The following is a 21,023-nucleotide window of genomic DNA, read 5'->3' as shown; positions in this document are numbered from 1 at the left end:
CTTACTGATACCAAATATTGCCCCTATCAAAAAGTCAATAAGAGCTTCCGTTTTATATATTGCATTAAAAGGCTTCACAATATTACCGTTCATTTTCTCTTGTTATTTGGAAAACAATGGAGTCGCTTGATGGAGGTATGTCGAGGTTAATCTTCGCTCCTCCCTTATTGCCTGTTTCCTGCAAATCAATTCCTGTAATGTAGTCTGTTAAACGACCATCACTGTCATGGTTAATGTCACCGACAACTTGTCCTGAAGTTCCTCCATTCTGCCTCGCGTGCCCCAGGGCACAGCTCTTGGGAGCTTGCTATAGTAAATAGACTAACAGCCTATCTGCCAGTGGACAAAGTTACAATTTCCTAAGGTAACTACTCGTGCTCTCGGCAGTTACTGAATTCGTTAATTGCGCTTCCGACCTTTTTTGGGTATTGCAGAGTGTGTCGTTGCAGAATTATCAGCTTCATAAACATGAAACTTGCCAGGAATGAACTTTTTTTGGGACCACCATGCTAGGTGCATTTTAACATTGTGTGTGCTTTGGCGCCGCCGTAATCAAATGATCAGCTTTGTCCTCAATGACGTTTTAAGTGCGAAGCACTTTAGTGGCCCGGGCTGTCGGCGTGTAATGTGATCTCATGTCGTCGTGGTCACGAGCAAGAACAAGTTCTCAAAGCACGGTCAGAACAAGTGCAGGAAAAGAAGAAGTTCTCCGAGGCGCTGGCCCTGTTATTTGCTGCTCGCTTTTTACTTCAGTTTTACTATTTGTTTACATTGTGCCTGGACTTCATTACTCAGAAATTGAGTGAGAAGAAGTGTAGCGACCTACGAGCCCATTGGAACCAGGTACGAAGCCTTCACTACCTTCTCCGTCGGAGTGTCTCCAACCGCTACCGCGGTAGGCAGCCGAGAACGGCGGCACGAGCCCTATGACCGCCAGTGTGTTTTGAGGCACATGAGTGCAACGCAGGAGCACGTCCAAGATTCTGCCAACGTGCATCATGCGAATGATATCATCCGGCCAGCACGGCTAGTCCTTGAACATCAAGGTGCTGATGGCCCGCGTCCGGTGACCATGGTGGAACCCAGCGAAGGTGAGAGCAAGAGACCTCGTGTTGAGGAAACTCACATTCAAGATAACAACAATACTTCAAATTATGACCTAAGCGATTATGAAGACATTGAGTGTGATGAAGCACCTTTCACATCTGTGACCTACAAAAACAAAAGAAGTGAAGGAATCCCAGTGGTATTCCGACCGTCAGAAGAAGGACACAATTTTTGGCAAGTGAATCCAAATCGTGTTTCCTCAGAAATTGTGTCGGCGGCAAAGTAAAAAGTTCAGACGTTCCGAGTAAACGGAGACGGCAGTTTCTCAGTGTCTGTTACCTCAGTGGCATCGGCGAAAAACCTGCTTTTACTACAGGAAGTAGCAGGACTACAAGTTAAGCTCTACATACCGGCTTCGTACACTCGAAATGTCGGGAAGATTCATCACGTACCACTTCAGTACACTGAAGGACAACTGCTCGAGTTTTTGAAAGATTTTGGAGTAATATCAGTCCGCCGCCAAGCAAGATACTATCGTCTGGAGGACGGTACAGTTAAATCCCGCTCTTTATACAGTGTAATCCTTCACTTCAGAGATGACAAGCCTATGCCTCAGAGGATCCACTTGGGGTTCACCAGCCACCCGGTGGAAGAGTACCTTGGTCCTGCGTTGAGGTGTTATAATTGTCAGAGGTTTGGACACCTGGGAAAAAACTGTCGCGGATGACGTCGATGTAAAATCTGCTCCGATAACCATGAGCACACTGAATGCAAGCCTGTACGACAGCCTACATGTGCAAATTGTGCGGGTAACCATACGGCTTTCGTCTCAGGATGTCCACAGAATAAGGCCGCATCCATGCTACGCAAACATGAACTAATTCATGGGAAGCAACCCCGACACAAGGAGCCTCTTCCGAATCTTGATGCAGTAAGCCCAGCGAAAAATCGTCAGTTTACAGCAACTGGACAAAAATCAAAACAACCATCGTGTGCGTCGGCATTAAAGCAACCAGCTGGGCAAGAGTCCCAGAGACAGCAGAGTCATCATTCCGCTTCCGCCACTGAAGACCACACATCACAACAATATCAGCGACCTAAGCTAGGACAACCTCAGCGTTCCTCTCAGAGCACCCCTGAGCGATCCTCTCAGAACACCCCTCAGCGATCACCGCAAGCGGCGGACGGAAGATCGACATTCCAGGATAACACCGCGTCACTCAGTGTTGGACAGATGATTCTACCTATGCTGTTTTCTGCAATTCGAGCAATTGTCACAGCTCTACCTCAGGTGAACAAGCTTCCAGAGGTAAAGGCACTGTTGTCTATGTAGCCATTAATGAATCAACTATCCACATCAGTGCTACCGGATGGAAATTATGAATAGTCGTTACGAAAATGTGGTAATATTTCAGTGGAACGCTAATAGCCTTCGATTCAAATCTGCTGATTTTCGCAAGTTAGTTGCAAAATACAGCTTCCCTGTATTGTACATACAAGAGGCTGGTGTACGTGATTATTTTCGTATTTCTAATTACATAATATATAAATCGTCTCGTCCATCGGGAAATAGTAGGACAATGGTCTGCGTTCGAAAAGATTTGCTCTCTCACCTTATTCAATCAAGCAGTTCGGATTTTCCTGAATATGTTGCCTGCAAAGTATATCTCGCAAAAAAATGTATAACAATAGTAAGCATATACCTGCAAGCATCGAGACGTATTACGACTGATGATTTGATTAATATTTTTAACATCACAAGATCAAATATTTTCATATGTGGTGACTTTGACGCACACAACGTAACATGGGGGAGTAACCACTGTGATGCAGGTGGGAATATCGTTCAATGCGCCGCGGAAATATGCAATCTGTCAGTATTGAATGATGGATCTGTAACATTTATGCGTGGATATTGCTATGCCAGTTGTATAGACGTAACACTATGCTCTAATGATACTGATACCGATAATGACACCGATACTGGGTGGACAACAGACGCAGAAACACGTCGAAGTGATCACTTCCCAATTCTTATATCACATCCACGGTTAAAAAGCACTGCAAAACGAAGATACGTGGATATAACAAATTGGCAGATCTTTCGTCAACACTTATCCAGTCGAGTAGATCGTGAAACTGACGTAGAGACACTCACATCAGTTATACACGAAACAATGAAATTGTGTACGAAACAAGTGCCCATTCCTGATGAATACACATCAGTTGATGGAGAATATGAACACTTGAGAGCTATAAGAAGAAGAGCAGAACGAGCCTACCGCCACAGTGGAAATATAGAAGCGTATAGAAATTCACAGCAAGTCCACTCAGTCATGCGAAGACGACTACAAAAATTAGGGAAAAACGATGGCGTGAATATTGCAATACGTTGTCTCCCCTGACGCCAGTTCCTCGAATATGGATCACTATTCGTGCATTAAGCGGCCCTGTTGTTCAAGCACAACCATTTCGTGCTCTCTCAATAGCCAAGGATACTTCAGAATTGGAGATTGCTGAAGAATTCTGCAAGAATATAACTAGAACAAGCGTTTCTATTACTTGTCCTGAGTTTCAATATTCAGTTAAAATGGGAAAACAAAAAAATTTTGCGTGTTTTCAGTCACAGAATGTACAACTAGACTATGAATTCTCTATGATTGAGCTAAAATGTGCACTTGCGTCTTGTAAGACAAAGACTGCCGCAGGTCCAGATTCCATTACATACGGTATGTTGCAAAACATGGGACCTAATGGTCGATTGGCACCTTTGGAGTTACTGAATGACTTGTGGAAAAAGGAGTATGCCCCTGACTCTTGCAAAACAGCACGTGCGATACCTATATTGAAGCCTGGTAAAACTCCTCTATCTCTTGAGTCTTTTCGTCCTGTGAGCCTGACGAGCTGTCTATGCAAGGTCATGGAGAAAATGATTGACACTAGACTGCAATGGTGGTGTGAGCAAATAGAAGTACTTCCATATCACATAACAGGATTTCGAAGGCGGCGATGCACCATAGATGCAAGTTTGGATATCGTCACCTATGTTGAACATGAACGAGCTAAGGGAAATGTCACAATAGCGGTTTTTTTTAGACATTAAGCGAGCCTTCGACACAGTCAGTCATGCTCATATATTGTGTGGTCTGCTAGAACTGGGAGTCTCTGGAAGGACGCTACGGTGGATATCCAACTTCTTGAATGGCAGATCAATATTTATTCAAACAAGCGAAGGCAAAAGTTCCTGTCATAATCTTATTCAAGGAGTCCCACAAGGCTGTGTCTCAAGCCCGTTTCTCTTTAATTGGCGGGTTTACCACGGAGACTTCCACCTGCACTACACTACTCTATATATGCAGATGATGTTTGTATTTGGGCCTCTGGTTCATGTGCTAGCCTTGTTCAATCAACTTTGCAGGAAGGCCTAAACATTGTGGACAAATTCTTAAAAGAAATAGGACTGGAGCGGTCTTACAGTAAGACGGCTGTGCTACCCTTTACCAGAGGATGCCTTAAAGGCTTTCAGCTGTGCCTTAAGGGGCAACGTTTAGACATTGTAAAACAACACAGATTTTTGGAAGTTATATTAGACAGACAACTTTCTTGCAATGCTCACATTAAAGCACTCTAAGAACAAATAAACTCAACAATAAATGTTCTTCGCCGCGTAGCAGGCACAACATGGCGAGGGTCGGTTTCTTCTCTACTGAAAGTGCATAATGCACTTATAAAGCCACAAATAGCTTATTATTCACCTGTTCTGCATGGAATCTCCCGTTCATCTGAAGAGCGACTTCAAAAGTTAATAGCTAGGAGTCTTAGAGTATGCTTAGGTGTTCCCCGAGCAACCTCAAGTTCCTTAGTAAATTCCGAGGCACGTCAACCTCCATTCCCAAGTATGAGGACGGTTTAACCCTGTCGACACTTCTTTCGCGTTTCAGTGCAGCACAAAAGGCACCCACTAGCAATTACACTTATTGAGAGATACAGGGCGAACATCAATACTGTGATTCAGGTGCAAAAAAAAATCTACTACCACACAACGAATTTTGGATCTCAGATATTTCCTACCCTCCATGGCGACTTGTCGCCCCAACAATTGAACTTTCGGTTGACCGAATTATTCGCAAACGAGACATGTCTATGCTAGCAGCCCAACAACTGGCGCTGTACCAGATATACTTTCGGTACCCTGGATATATTCAAGCGTATAGAGACGGTTCTTGTCAAACAAATTCTTCTACAGCTGCCTTTGTCATTCCAGAATGGAACCGAATACAGACGTTTAAACTTTCTCACACATCATCAACTACAGCAGAGCTTTTTGCTATATTGTCTGTGGTACGATACATAAATTAAACGCAAAAAGGGAACCAATGGGTCATCCTTTGTGACTCGCAAGCAGCTTTGTCGTCACTTCGTGGTGGCATCAGAAATTCCCAAAACATGGCGTTAGTTTATGAGACACTAAAAGAGCTCACAAAGGCAAGTGAAAAAACTCGCACAATAATGTTCCAATGGATATCTGGCCACTGAAATATCCCTGGGAATGTTGCAGCAGACATGGCTGCTAGACAAGCGCATATTAATACCGCCACACACGGTCTCTTTCTAACACAAGGATAATTGCGGCACATACTAAGACAGATCTCAGTCCGTGGTTGCAAAGCGACATGGTTTGATCAGAACTCGAAATCTTCAGATTTATTTCACATTGACCCTGCACTTCAGCTCAAAATTCCGTCCACATTAAATACAACCAGAGCCTTTGAAACACTCATTCACCGTCTGCGGCTCGGTACCGCGTACGCAAAACATTTTCTACAAAAAATTTCAAGAGCTGCTAGACCGGAATGTACTTGTGGCCACACGGATGAGGATGTGCAGCATCTTCTGTTAGAATGTCCGGGACACGATACACACAGACAACGTTTAGCACGTTATTTAGAGAGATTAGACCGCAGGCCCTTCAGCCTCAGGAAGATATTAGGTCCTTGGCCAACATATTCGTTGCAAAGATGAGCGCTAATGGCCCTCCAAAGATTTCTAGAAGCGAGCAATATTCTCGGAAACTATTGAAAAGAGTGTTTATCTGTGATAAACTCATTCTGTGGTCAATTCTACACCTGGGTTCATGTAGTTTCCTTTGAATCGAATCCATGCTATCTTATGTGCCGTGATTTTAGTATAATTACGTGACCGGACTTTGTGTTTACTTTAGCGCAGCTATGTGACTGAACTTCGTGTGCCCTTTTTGTGAGTGGACTTTCAGTTTTAGTGCGACATTAGTGTACTTATCTGACTGGATTTTTGTGTTTAACTTAATGCGCCTTTGTGACTGAACTTTGTGTTGCTGTGTTTCGGAGTTGACTTTCAGTATTAGTGTGGTATTAGTGCACTTATGTGACTGGACTTTGTGTTATTGTGATTTGGAGCTGACATTTAATTTTAATGCGTGTAGGTTTGTTCATTTTTTTTCATACCTCTATGTGAAAAGGAGTAGCCGGCGCCAATTAAAGGCGTCAACATCTCCTAAATACCATATAATAAAAAAGTGCAGATTTGATCGAAACCGGTTCATAATAAACTAACATGATTCAGAATAATGTAAAAGATAGGAATAATCAATCATGAAGCGCATTATTTAACAGAAACTCGTGAAAATCGTTTCTCAGACATCAGTCTGGCACCAGTGCAGTGCAAGAGAGAGCGCCACAACCCCACACGCGCTCGATTACTCCTCACTCCAGCGCTACTCCAGCACCCCATCAACGCGCGCCGTATGGTGCGTTGGCGCGCTCCTCCACTTCCTTCGTGCCATAGACGCCGAGCTGCATGCACGCATCGAGCGACAACGCTGGCGCGTCACTGCTTCGCACTTCCCCAGGTTTCACGTTAGTGGAGCTGCATTGGCGCTGGATTTGAACTATACAAGCTTGATAGCCAGGAGACCGCTGGGTGTTTTCTCGCGATGCTCCGTCTTTCTACTAAAGCATTTGCGGTTATCTATGTGATATTTCACAGCAATAAACTGTGCCATAGGGAAAAGAGGTGGTAAAATTGAAGTGTTTTAGGCACATAACAAGTGTCTTAATAAATATCCAAATATTCATGGCACATTTTAAAAAAGCGCATCCATCGGCAACCTAAAAATTATAGTTGGTAGAAAAATTGCGAGCGTACACGGCTATATACGCTTATTATGCATCATTGAACGTACGTTTATAGAGTACAGAAGGGTCAATGTTAGAACAATTATCGTAACTGATAGCGCGTGTTCCCACGGCCTTTCTGCATCTAGCGGCGCTTGTTAACGGACTCGCCAATCTGTACAGTTAGCCTACGCCGGCTAACTATACTTGTGTGGCGTGGAATTCAATGGCACTTAAGGCAAGCCCGTGGCATTCCCATAGGGCCAATGAGGCTGCTTTTCGCAGGCGACGCTAGCGCCGCCTGGATTCTAACGGTAGTTGCACTGATACAGGAAAAAATATTTACTTACTAATACTAGATGATGTTTTGAATCATATTCACTTATACTCTAAATTTACTCTAAATTAAGAAACTACAGGAGACGTCTGAATAATTTCTAGTTGCCTTAAAAGGTAAATGTGTATCGAAAGCGCAATGACGCTCTTGAGGAGTACTGTACAGCAGACGACCGACAGCGGCGCTGTGAAGCCTCACCTGCTTCTGATAATGCTGTTGCGGTGCCCGCTTCCTTTGGCCTGGTATATCCCACTTTTACCTCACTCACATAATATATGTATATATATATATATATATATATTCTTATTTGCCACTCTGATTTAGATTGTACATTAATCTTTGAAGGTTGCGCGGCTGCACAGGTCGAGCAACATCACAACGCTCATCACACCCACTTGCTGCAAATAAACAGCTTTATTGTAACATCATCGATGTTTACATGAGAGAAAAGGCACGGGAATAGCGCTTCATAAAATATACTGGTGCATAACATACATAAGTATTTATGTGCAAAAAGTTACTATGTACAGTCCAACAACACATTTCTGGTGAACACGAGGTGTCCGCCGCTGAATGAGTAAGTACATCCGACCACATAGAGCCATCGCAGGCTGGTATGGTGCTAAAGTTCCTCCGCTATCGTAGCTGAAGATGTCACACCACTTCGTTCACAATATTCAACAAACGACAGCTCGATTGGAGCATAAACACGTAGCTTTCAAAAGGGCGAATTCTGTCACGACTGTTCGTCTTCTGGTCCAGACTGCATACTCTCTCTCTTGCCGTCGTTACCCACTCGAAAAGTTCTCACGATGTGAAACATTTCAGCGTTTAAGCTGAATTTGCTTCAAGCCATTTCAAATTTAAAGATAAAGGTTTTTGTGTACGTATTGGCTTTCAAAGCTTTACAAATAAAGTTTACAATATGAAGGCTTAACTGGCGCTTCGATTACCGCCGCCAGCGGTGCGCTGCCCTCGTTTCGATGGTGGCGACACCCCCATGGTGGAGACACCCCAATAACTGGAACGCCCATGTGTTTCGTCCCACACTTGTTAGTGCATGCTGTTAGTGTTAGACATGTTTATGCATGCAAAAGTCAGCCAACATCATTCCCCCGTTATAAAAGCATGTTCTCGCCCCATGTGCAAAACCTGCAAGCACCTTCAAACTGACCTTAAAATTAAAAGTACCGCAAATGGCTACACACACGAAGAGAAAACTAGCTTTACTTACACTAGCTGCGATGTAATTTATATGCTATCGTGTTCCTTCTGTAAGAAGCAATCTATCGGTGAAACGGGACAGTCAATAAATGACACCATCTAAACAGCTAAACGGATATCGCGCGGACACAGCTAAAAAGCTTCCCAAAGCCGTCGCCGAGCATTTCAAGCAAGCAGGTCATAACTTTGATGAAATTAAACTCTACATACTACAGTCAAATTTTCGTTCTGCGCGAGACAGAAAATATAGAGACTTATACCTCATTCATAAGTTCAAGACATTGCAACCAATAGGCATGAACGTTTCAAAGGGAGCTTTAGAATCTATTCGCTATGCTAAGTCCCAAAGCATAGGCAACAGCACTTAGTTATTGTTCATTGAGTTGCTTAGTTTTTGTTTTCTTCGTTATTCGATTGTCAATAGTATTCCAACCTCCATTTGCTTTCACTCATTCCTTGCGTTCTTTTGTTTATATATCGACGTCGCCCCCCCCCCCCCTCGTTTTATTAATTTTTGTTGCGCCCGAGCACCATATTTCTGCCGCTACTTCTATGCTATCTGTCAGACACGATGGTTCACTGACCTCCAGCGGTGCAGATATCCCCCCCCCCCCCCGCTCCCCCGTCGCCCAGACCCCTTCCACGAAAAGAGGAACCTGTAATGACACGTCAACCTGCTAGCACACGGCGCTGCCTCAAACTCCTCCACCGACTATCAGTAGCGCATTATCTTTCTTTTCAATTCTACGCCCTCGCCGCTAACACACTCTCGCTCGTTACCTCACCCACCCGCCTTACCTTCTCTTCCCTCTAGAAGAACCCTTCCTATATATATACTGTGCCGAGGAGAGCACATGTCACCTTGAAGAAGACAAGTCCACTTGTCGAAACGCTGGCTCCTGCTCTCACCTTGTTCTCGTGTTCCTCGTCGTCTTGAATCGCCATTTCCCGCATTCCCCGTGCTTTCCCCGGGAGGGGCAATGCAACATAGGATACACCTGACCTGCCAGAGATGTGGTGATCTATGTAATAGGTATCACTGACCCTCAGGATACCGCCGGCGTTTGGGAACAAGCAGCAGTGGCTCAGTTCACAGTGAGTGCATAAGGAAACTGGACGTTATATGGTTACTCTCATGATGAATGATTCGGGGAGACTAATTGACTTAAGTGTGGCCGAAAACTGGCTGAGACGCCAGCTTCCGCGCTTCAAAGGACAGCGGCAGCTACTGCTGGAGTACAGATGACTGCACCATTAGTTAGTGAGTACTTTAAGCAAGGCCATGCCGAATGTGTAGACACCACTCTAGAGCCCGGAGCGGCCATTTACTACTTTCCGCACCTTGCAGTCATCCGGCGAGAACCTTCTCTACGAAGATACGCGTTGTGCTGAAGCCTCTTCCCATGAACGTGGCGAGTCATGGATCAACGACATTTTGGACAATAGAAGAAAACGTGCTGCCGAGCTGTTGCAATTGCTTGTAGAGTTGAGGAGGAACCCAATTATCCTGACAGCGGACACCCGGGACGCTTTCCTTCAAATTTCAATTCGACAAGAAGACCACGACGCTCTCTGCTTTCTATGAGTCGACCGACAACCTGGCGAAGAGGGGACTACACCTTCCATCATCGAATCGCGAATGAGTCGTGTGCCCTTTGGAGGGACGTCAAGCCCTTACCTTCTTTTGCTACTTTTCATCATCACATGGAAGCAGGGAAAAAGACGCAGCCAATAAAAAAACGCTTAACCCTGCACTCGGCCGCGCAACGCTTGAAACAGCGAAGCTGGGCGATCGTAGCACAGCATTTTCTGGAACTGAGCGCGAACTTTTCATTTTATTACTCATGATGATGATAATATCTTTTCGCGCGTCTTAGACTTCCGGCCATCACTGCGCGCTGCATAGCGCAGCTCGCAACGCCGACACCGCGTTGCAATGCCGACAACGCGTTCCAGCAGACCCACTCCGTGAATACGTCTCTCTCTCGCTCTCATTTTGTTTATCCCTCTCCCGAGCATAGTGCGCAAAACCTCTTCACCTCGCAGAGCACGAGCGTGCGAACGTGCCAGCTGTGGACGAAGACGACGACGTTCGAACGCTATCATATGGTTCGCATAAACGCATGTTCTGAAAGCGTGGCTGTATAGCCTAGTGGTTACGACGCTCACTTTTGGAACATGGGTACAGGGTTCGAATCCCGCCTCGCAAGAAAGTTTATTCACTTCGTGGTAGTTTCTTGACACAAACTAAAAATTACGGTTCGCTGTTTAAGCCAACCACTCTACGTTGCCAAATCGCTCTACGTTGACGTAGAGCGATTTGGCCTCGTCATAGGAGCTCCCACTGATAAAGAGGGCCTCGAAATCTGCTATTTTAGCAAACGAAGGTTTGGAGCTGAGAAAGTGATGCTACATTTGCAGCGTTCTTTGTCGTCAGTCCTCTATTACATTTCTCCCGACAACATTGGTGAAGCCAGAGCAACAACAAATTTGCTAGGCTTAGTGTGGTTCCGCAACGCTGACGACATTGTGCGTACAACCAAAACCATTTATGCATACGACTCAGCGACGAAATGCAACATTCCACTGTCATTCGCAAGAGTCTGCTATTCCTTAGGCCTCATGACTCCGTTCGTCATCTGAGGGAAATAATTGTTCCAATATCTGTGGCGAATGAACTCTCCGTGGGACGAGCCTATTACCTAAATACGTGAAAACTGGACATCTGAACTACGGATGCTCTCCTCGCTATACATTCCACGCTGAGTCATTTGTTCCACTCCACTACTTCCGCCTATTCTTGCGATGCTAGCCTACTGGCATACGGTGTAACCCTCTACATGCGTTACCAGATCGAAGAAGGAACGTTTAACGTGCTCATGAAGCAAGTGCTAGGCCATCCGCTGAAAACTACTACGATGCACGCCTAGAGCTATTTGCGGGCCTATTGGCTTCGAGGCTGTGAAACTACCCACGAGTAATTCCAGAAACATCTAGCTGTCACGGCTTTTTTTAACAGCGGAGCTGTTTAAGCTGGCCATTATTCCGTTAGTCCACAAAAGATGTGGGCCGATCCTGGCGGTAGTGCAGAAAGGGTTCAAGCGCAATGGCACATATCCCTGTGAACTAGCAAAGCTGAGCCTGGATAAGTCTAGATAAGCATGGTTGGGACTTCTTAAGCTTTGTCAGTCATCGATAGCCAATCGGTAATCGATCGATAACCAATCAATTCCGGAAAATGCTGGGGATGACCTGGTAGTGCTTAGCCTAGCCCAAATACGCGACCAATACCTTGCGACAGCCAATCGATAGTCAATCAATAGCTAATCGATAATTGATAAATAATGAATAAATTCTGGAAAATGCTGGGGATGACTTGGTAGTGCTTAGCCTATGTCAAAGGCCAGGACTAGCTAGGTGCCCATCAGCTCCGCTGTCTCTTTAGCATTGCGCCTCCAGTACAAGCTACGCTAGTTTTTTAGGGGCGAAGCTCCTTAGGGCGTTGGTCTGTCCTTCCTCCGATGTAGTATGTAGCCACCTGTAGTTTTATGAAGTGTTCACTAGATGGCGTAAGTGTCGATCTTTCTATATATAAGTGTATATAATGTAACTAGATGGCGCTAGTTTTTCGTATAGTTTATGAGAAAACCTACAATTTAGTGCGACGGGTTACCGCTAGGGGTGTTATAATAAAAGGTGCTCGCTCTTGGCGCGCTTTCTCTTTCGCTCGGAGTCGCCGGATGGAAGACAAGGCTGCGGAGCGGAGAGCGCGGAAGGCGGCGGCGGCGCGCTACAATGCAGTACGACGGGTTACCGCTAGGGGGTGTTATAATAAAAGGTGCTCTGATTAAATCAAGCAGGCTAGGTGACTATTTGTCGCCGCCCCGTTTCAAAGGGGATGCCAATAAATCATCATCATCATCATCATCATCTCGCTCTTGGCGCGCTTTCTCTTTCGCTCGGAGTCGCCGGATGGAAGACAAGGATGCGGAGCGGAGAGCACGGAAGGCGGCGGCGGCGCGCGCAAACCAAGCATCTAAGAAGAAGCGTCTAAGAAAATAAAACGTACTGTATATATACACACACTGTTTCTCACGTCTTTACTTGATCATATACTGGGCGAATTACTCGGAGTATTCACGGTTTACCGATGATCCCTCCGGAGCTTCGCCCCATCATCATCATTCACCTCGTGGATATGGTGTGATTTTTTTTGAGCAACTCATCGATAGACCTACATTGGATTGCTGCTGACGCTAAACGATGGTAGACTTTGGTGAAAAATCATGTTTTCGAAATACAACGTGTGACTTCGGGGTATCCTTGGAGGCACTGCGCAGGCTATGACAGCCCAACAGGTTTGCTCACGTGTGGCACATCAGCCCTGTCACTGACCCGCAAGACTCTGTGGTAGGCCGGTGCCTTGTGGTTGTCACAGGCTCATTCTCAATGGCCTGAGACGATTCGTTCTGCTCCTTCACCGAAGGCCCTGTCTAGCGAGACCAGTGAAGTGATATCAGCTTGCCCCACCGCAGTAGTGGAATTCCTATACTCTCAGACGAGCCCCTGCTTGAGATTGCGAGCTTTGGACACATCTCCCAATTACTCCGAGTAAGGCTTTGGATCGCGAGGTTGTGTCGGAACGCTTCACCGAACAAGCAATCTTCTAGCGGACCACTGACGGCGTCCGAGTCGCACCAGACGGAGATGTATTGGTTGTGGCTTTTAACCGTCGTCCGCTCAGCTACTTGGAGGATGACGAAGCAGCATGAGTTACCACGAGCTACTCACCGTGCTTGCTGAAGTTTAGGCGGCAGTTAACTATCGTCCGTTCACCTACTAGTAAGATGACGTCACATCCACAGGTGTTCTGACGTCCCCGCATTTAGCAGGCAAGAACAGAACCAGCAAGTGCTTCTCTTAGTGTTGCTACGCTTGACCTTCGACGACGAGCTCGGCACCGGGAAGAGCGGCTTCGGAGGCTCTGGAAGTGGTGTAAGAAGAAATATCTTCTGTTATTGTTTGCTGCTCGCTATTGCAAGCCAATGGTGTTGTCGAAGGCCCGACAATCTTGTCGGTGAGGGCATAAACGCGCCGTCACTGACATGGAAGACGGGCCGTGTCGTTAAGGCGTTTCCAGGAAGCTACGGTATTGCGTAGTCCTTCCTGATATTACTGTCGAACGGCCAGCAAGTACAACGTCCTCTACAGCGGATTTACCTCCTGCAGGCGCACATGTGCAACTTGACCGCGAGAGTGTGATGAAAAGTAGAGAAGAAGAAGAGGTTTAGAACGCATGGGGCGAGGGCTCGTGCCAACGCCATCTAAGCAGTTCGATCAATAAACCGCATCCAACGGACGTCATTCTCCATCTTCAACATATAACTATCGGAGATAAGTGCCTAACGTATGTGTTACTTTTTTGGTTATGATAAAATTATAAATGACCATGAAATTACTTAATTTCAATCAACAGAAGAATATCTAACATATGAGGACGTGCTGTTACTCTAATAGGCTATGTGGACTGAAAGTTACAGGTAAATATAGGAACTGCTGTCTAACTCGAAAAAAATTGTATAAATGCGCTGGCCGATTACGTTCGCACATTTCCATGGCTTCACGGCGCCTTGGACATTTTGTTAGTATTCGTCTCTCGGGAATTGTGTTTTGGAGCGCGGAAGCACAGACGGCAAGATCTGTGCGGTTTAGTAGGTGGTGAAAGTACGGGAATCATAATTTCTCACCGGCTTTGTTTGAATAGCGATCCCGTGCTCTCGTGCTTTGTTCGTTGCATACACTGCCAATATAGTACAGAAATGTGAATATCAGGGAAAGCTGCCAACATTAAAAACAACCGTGCTTTCGCTGTTCATTGATACCAATCGCGATGAACCACGCAGGAGATGATTGTGCACAAAGAGCAAGAACTGGCGGAGCAGCGGGAGCGGCTCTCCACCATGGAAGACAATTTCGCCCAAATCCGCCTCGACACCGATCACTCTACAGTGAGCCTGTTGAGAAAGGTGAGACTATGCTAGTTCTCTCCTTCTTTTGATGTGCTCTTGTGGCGCAAAGACGCAATATATCTCTCACGAGTAGCGATGGAAAATTCTTGAGCGTATCACACATTCTCAGATCATTAACTCTTTCACTATACGCCACTTTATTGAAGTCTCAGGGTAGAGCGGTTTCGTCTGTTACGGTTTCTAATGTACATTATGAGCTTGCCAAACTGTGTTTCGTCCTAAATCCTGTTGTTTTCTGATGTCTCCGTGGCCGGCACATTTCACTAAGCACTGACAGTCAACTACGGCAGTCTAATATACGCACAATTAACACAAAGCCCTGGACATGACTTATGTCATTAAAAAAACTGAAGATAATGCGGCGATTTCCACTAACCGCGCTTTTCCGGTATAATATGCCAAACTGCAGATGAACACCGAGATTTTTATAATTAGAAGCTGTATTGCATCAGATGAACACCGAGATTTTTATAATTAGAAGCTGTATTGCATCATGATGCATCCCCCTTCTCAGTCCTGTAGGCTAGCTTTCATAACAATTAATACCCGTGAAGTCAAACATGATTCCGTCATTAGAAGCCCTGACTACTTATGCAACATCAAAAAAGCTTGGTGAAATCGTGCAAGTTTGAATCATCCTTTCTGACTACTCACGATAAGCAGGCGTTACCGCAGTGAAATGATGGGCCGGAGGGGACAACCTGTTGCATCACCTTCCGAGTACAGTCATATTGCTTTTGCATAAACTATAAGCCTATTCATTGTTTCAGTGCGATTTCTTAAAAAGTAGTGAGTAATATTTGAATGCGAAGTATTCCGGTTGAATGTAGACCGGTTCTTCCTGTCGTGTAGGCGACCGTTTTTTCATGGGCGATCCCGAAGGCAAGCTAGTCTTTCTAGGGTCGATCCTGTAAGCAGTGCAGCTTAACACGGCATCTCATACAATGACCTAGGACTGCATTTGGACCTCACAGATGTTATAAAACGCCCAGATAGCACTCACTGTGACCTTCAAACTCGGCACAGCGCCAATGAACCATTTTTCACTTGACTCAGTCCCTCTCAGACTCAAGGCATAACGCACCTGGTTTCGTCCAAAACTGCACATTGACGTCAGCAATGACGCACATTGGGTTTATTGTGCCCTAACCAATCAGTCAACCACTGAAACCACCTACGATGTCACCGGTCAAAACACTGTCGAAACTGCAGTCAGTGAAGCAATGAACTGTGGATAACTTGAAGAGTAGAATCTTGGGCCATTTTGTGAAGCATATTTGACTTCGGTGAAGCGCAACACACGGGACCAGAGGAACACTAGACAGGCCGGACAAGTGCTTGTGTCGCTGTCTCGTCTCTGTTTGGTCGCGTGTATTGCGCTTCGCCTTACTGAAATTGAGGAATAGGTCAAGCTATGTGGTTTAGTATGTTCTGTTCATACTCTGGCAGTGTAAATTGTACGTAATCATCATCTCTAACAATGCAGCGTCACATAAATATTTCACCTTCATTACCTGTGCTGTAGGTTCAGATTCAGAAAATTACAGCACTTCGCGAGTGCCTTTCTACTGTAAAAAATAATGCTTCGGATTACATAGCGCTAAACTGGAGTAGTGGCTGCTATTTATTTCTTAGCGAAGGACAGATACCTGAGCAAGTTTGTCGGTATTTATGGGACGAAAAGGCAGGGGTGTGAAAATAAATTTACGGCATATTCTATTTCTCAACGACACCCGCCTAAGTGACCGCATAAGTGAAAGCTGTCGGCGCTGCAGGAACAATTGACAAGGAGGAAATTAATCACAAGGAGGTGTGCAGTACCACGTGGTCGGCGTTAGTCACTGGCTGCGCGACAGCAGTCACAGCGTTTCTAGCTCGTATCGATGGTCCTCCGCCCGAAGCTTTCTCTGCCAGTGCTACCAAAAATGGCTCACGGAGTTATTTACCGCTGATGTACTATTTCCTAACGATGGATTCATCATGTGTTATTATGAATCAAGGCAATACAATGTGGTTTTCTGCCGCTTATGCTGTGTTTCAATGTTTGACGTTGACAGCGAAATAGACAGCTAAGCGGAGCAGACAGCGGTCATCTTAAGTTTCCTTCTAATTCTGACAAAGCCAGCAATAGAGATTAACACAGCATTCAACTGGAGAATAATGCAGGCTAGTTTGCCGCCTAAACAAAACGGCAACTGATAGGAAGGTTTGGTAACTTGACGGAACGATCATGTGCTCACAGGAAACCGTAGTAACGCTGTATTATGTGCTTAATTTAGGCGTCATTGTGGGGTTCCTAAGTTAGCACACACGATGTGCTAAAATATAGTGCTAATAACATGTGTTTTTCTTAGCGTTTTCTCGTCCACATGAGGTCATGTCATGTCGCAGAGAGGTTGTCGGGTCTTACAGAACTTATAAGATGGGTTACATTACTTGGCTCGAAGCTTTCTTAGCTGTAAACATATATTGTCTCCGATGCTCGCCAGAATTGTAACACGATCGTATAAGTGCATATCGTATATTACATGTTTTATGGTGTCTTCAGCCCGCACCTTACCAGGGCTGATCGCCAATGGCGCTTTTCCGAGTCGAGAAAGAAGCATTCTGATGATTTAGTGTTCGTAAGCGTGAATGAGCGTTTCAGTAGTCTTAATAGCGCATTCCATTGGGTGAACAGGAGCACTCAAAAGCATCCCCAAAGTGCTCTTTCAAGAGTAGCTGCGCTCTAATGGGCGCAAAAAAGGAGGAGCGCGGTGGTCCAATGGCAGAACAGGAGCAGTTTGACGACGCCGGAAGCAGTCATGATCGCTTCGACCTGCTTCTGCGCGAACATCGGAGTGCAAAGAAAGTCACGTTAGGCAAACGCATAGCATTCTTTTATTTCGGTTGTGTTTCCTTTGTTTTATATCAATATGCGGCAGTGTAGGCGGGTGAGAAGCGAAGTTGGCGTGATAGTCACCGCGGGAAGGTCAACAATTTGATCCCGCGAAACACGTTCGCCCTCGCACTTGCTTTCGGGGTGCATGCAACGTTTCAATGGGGGAGCAAGTAGTCGCTCTCTCACTGCTCTATGGCTCTGCTTCTCACTGCTCTTTGCCTACGCTCCTCTTCTGCCAATAGAATGTGCAATAGACGCACACTTTCGCGTGCAGACAGAAGTCGAAATGGTCAGAATTCTATAACCGTGCCATGCCTTCGTCATAAGCGTGTTGCTGTAGTAGTGGTGCATTGGCTGTAATTACTACGCATCTATAACGCTTGCAATGGCTCAAAATTATTTGGAAGCATTCCATGTAATAAAATTCAGCATTTTGACACGTTCGCGCGCTTGTGTACGTAAATGAGTATTTCAATCGTGCCAAGGCGTGAGCTACCGCGAACGACGAAAAACAATGTTGCCTGAACAATCCACACCAATGGGAGCCAGTGATAAGGAGAGCCATGCGTGTGTTAGCATAAGCTACACCTTGATTGCTGGATATCCAGAATGTTTATCACGAGGTCCGCTGAGATAATGCCAGAAGAGTGCTGCCGAGGTAACATGACGTGTAGCGTAATTCTGCACAATTCACTTCCCACGAACGAGGCAAATGGGTTGGAAACAGTCACTTTTATGGCCTGAAGCGGGCACGTCTTGTGTGGTCATGTTGAACGATTACGTAATTTCCTCTCCATTTTGATACCGGAAGTATGCGGGAGACTTCGAGAAAAACCGCTTCCTTTGTAAACACCAACACAAGAACGAGAAAAACAATTTTGTTTTCTTTTTCTTGCGAAAGACAGTTAATTGTGTCGCACGTTTCTTTTCCGTGTCCGTGTTTTAAAATCCTGTATTTCCGTACTTATGTTCTCTCGATGCGACCCCGCGTGCTATCTAAACGGCTTTCATATGTCGCTCACGATTGAGACCCGCCGCTGTGGCTCCGTGGCTATTATGTTTTGCGGCTCAGCAAAGGCCGCACGTTCTATTTCTCACTGCGGCTCCCGCACACCGATATATGCTAAATCCTCAAACGCCTTTAGGCTTATACGGTACATGTCAAAGAACCCCAGGTAGTCGAAATTAACCCGCGGTTTGCAGCCGCGGCGTCTTTCGTATCCAGAGTGCTGCTTCGGATAGTTTAAGGCACCGATTCGATTTGAGATTGAACACGATCACGCAGGAATAACCTGCCACTACACATAGTCATTGAAACTGATCGTGAATAATTCGATACTTTTGTACGCAGTGTATGTCAACAGCGATATAACGCTTAATTTCTCTCATGCTACGGCTGTTCGAATAGCACATGTTTGTTTTGAAAGTCGAAGCAGCAGTTATCTTTATTTTTATTATCGCACGTTTTCTTCCTTTATTTGTATACAGGGTGTTCCGACGAAGACTTTAACTTATATTTAGAAATAGCCGGTTTTAAATAAAAGGACGGTTTCTTGGTAGACACGACTTCAGTGGTGGCGCCACCGGGGGGACGGGTGATACGCGGTAATTATTCGCTAATGAAAATAACTAATTCATTAACTTCTAAACGTTTAGTTTCGGCGGGCTCGTCGTAATTAGGAAATTGAAGCGAGCTATCCGCACAAGCCATATTAACTTTTGGATCTCGAAAAAGGAATTACCCGCAAAAATGTGGCACGAGGATATTCGGCTATCAGAGCACGCGAATTTGAAACAGGGAGGCTGCAGCGAGCCCGAATCCGCGCCCCTCGATGTGACGTTCAGCTTACGTTACGCAGAAGCAGGCAGCCGGCGCTCTGCGGCTCCGTACACCTTGCTATTGCAGTTTTCGACTGAAATGAACATTCCGATACTTATAACTGAAATATTTATTTTCTGTGAGAAAATTAAGTACACTTGCCGGTGTCAGCCATTCCTTGCTACAGTATTCACCACGTGCAGAATTCGAAACAAAACACGCTTAAGAATGTCGCCTGCGATCTGGTATTATACCAATGCTATACATTATACTAAAATAAGATTTCATTGCCCTCCCTTCGTGCACGCAGGCTCTGGAGGAACGCGACCGCCAGGTGAAGCAGCTGTCGCAGTCCCTAGAGCAGGCGACGCGCGACTTAGAGGACCAGAGCACCATAATCGAGGCGCTACAAATGGAGCGCCGCCAACGGGACGAAGACAGTCAGGACGGCCGACCAACGGCGAGGCGGGGCGGCCGTTGGCTTGACCTGCAAGGAAAGCTTCGGGAAAAGAGCTTGCTTCTCAGGTGCGCGTACTTTCAGCAAGAATTGAAATGCGAACAGCGGAGCGCGCGGCCCGGAGCACACCCCGAAGGGATATAGCGCACCGTCGGCCAGTCATCACCACACATGCTGGCACATCCGGTTTGCCCGCCTGATGTGAGGATGCTTGCCATAATGCTCGCCTTTTCCTTGATTTTCAGTTTCTCGCTTTGAAATCCAAGATAAAAGAACACGGGAGCAGTATTATGGTAGTAAGGCGAACATACTCCCATCCTGCGGGCAAACCGGATGTGCACGTCAGTCTGGTGACGACGGACCGACCGCGCGCATGCGTGCACTATTGACCCTTTTCGTGTCGATCCCGTGGGCGCTGCCATGTTTTATCACGTGGGGACGCGTCCATTGCTTGCTTTGACTGCCTCCGGTTCCTCCATGCTTACAATGGATGTGTATGACGCCGGTGCGGCTTAGCAAACCTCTGTTTCGGGATATATCGCAGACGGTGACTGGGTGGACGGTACGAAGCTTTGGCCGCAGCTTCAGACAACATGCAAACGCGCTTTCGGAGCTGATTAAGCTATGTTTAAACGCCGCGAGCTGCGTATGTGGTGCTTGCTCTAAAAGAGGGTCTGAATATGTATTCGAAGCCATCGAAAGTTTCCCCTCCTTAATTGAATCAGGATTATGGTGTTTCGGTCTTCGTCCTTTATTTAGCAAATATTTTGAAGCAGCGGCTTGTCATGTTTCTGACTCAGTAAGGTTACTCGGTGCGGTCACTATCTGATCATTTTCTGCCTGATCGCTCACGGGTGTGCTCAGTTGCAATAGATTTGTTCCTGCTGCGCACAAGGCTTGAAACATAGCTGTTCTGCACATTGTAATACCTTGTAGCAAATGCGTGTTATCGCTAGTAACTCGCTTACTCTTGTGGACCGTCACGAAACATTCAGCTTCGACCATTCGTGTGCTATCGATGTAGTACCGTCCCTTATTGTGCGTATATAGTGCGCATATATTGAAGTGGGCGCTCAT

At 45.9% G+C, this 21,023-nt stretch overlaps 1 protein-coding gene across 1 annotated transcript in view; it reads left to right on the top strand.

Moving 5' to 3' along the window:
• Window positions 1-14,666: 14,666 nt before the first annotated feature.
• LOC119463500 (centrosomal protein of 290 kDa-like) overlaps window positions 14,667-21,023 on the top strand; it is an 83,152-nt gene continuing 76,795 nt past the window's right edge. Inside the window, exons 1-2 of the mRNA XM_049655244.1 lie at window positions 14,667-14,786; window positions 19,800-20,014. Of these exons, the coding sequence (XP_049511201.1) occupies window positions 14,667-14,786; window positions 19,800-20,014 (335 nt within the window). The remainder of the gene's footprint in view (window positions 14,787-19,799; window positions 20,015-21,023) is intronic.

The sequence above is a fragment of the Dermacentor silvarum genome, chromosome 9 (genome assembly GCF_013339745.2).
Source record: "Dermacentor silvarum isolate Dsil-2018 chromosome 9, BIME_Dsil_1.4, whole genome shotgun sequence".
Taxonomy (NCBI): Eukaryota; Metazoa; Arthropoda; class Arachnida; order Ixodida; family Ixodidae; genus Dermacentor; species Dermacentor silvarum.
Note: the sequence above shows the minus strand (reverse complement) of the source record. Positions and strands in the feature narration are given on the sequence as shown.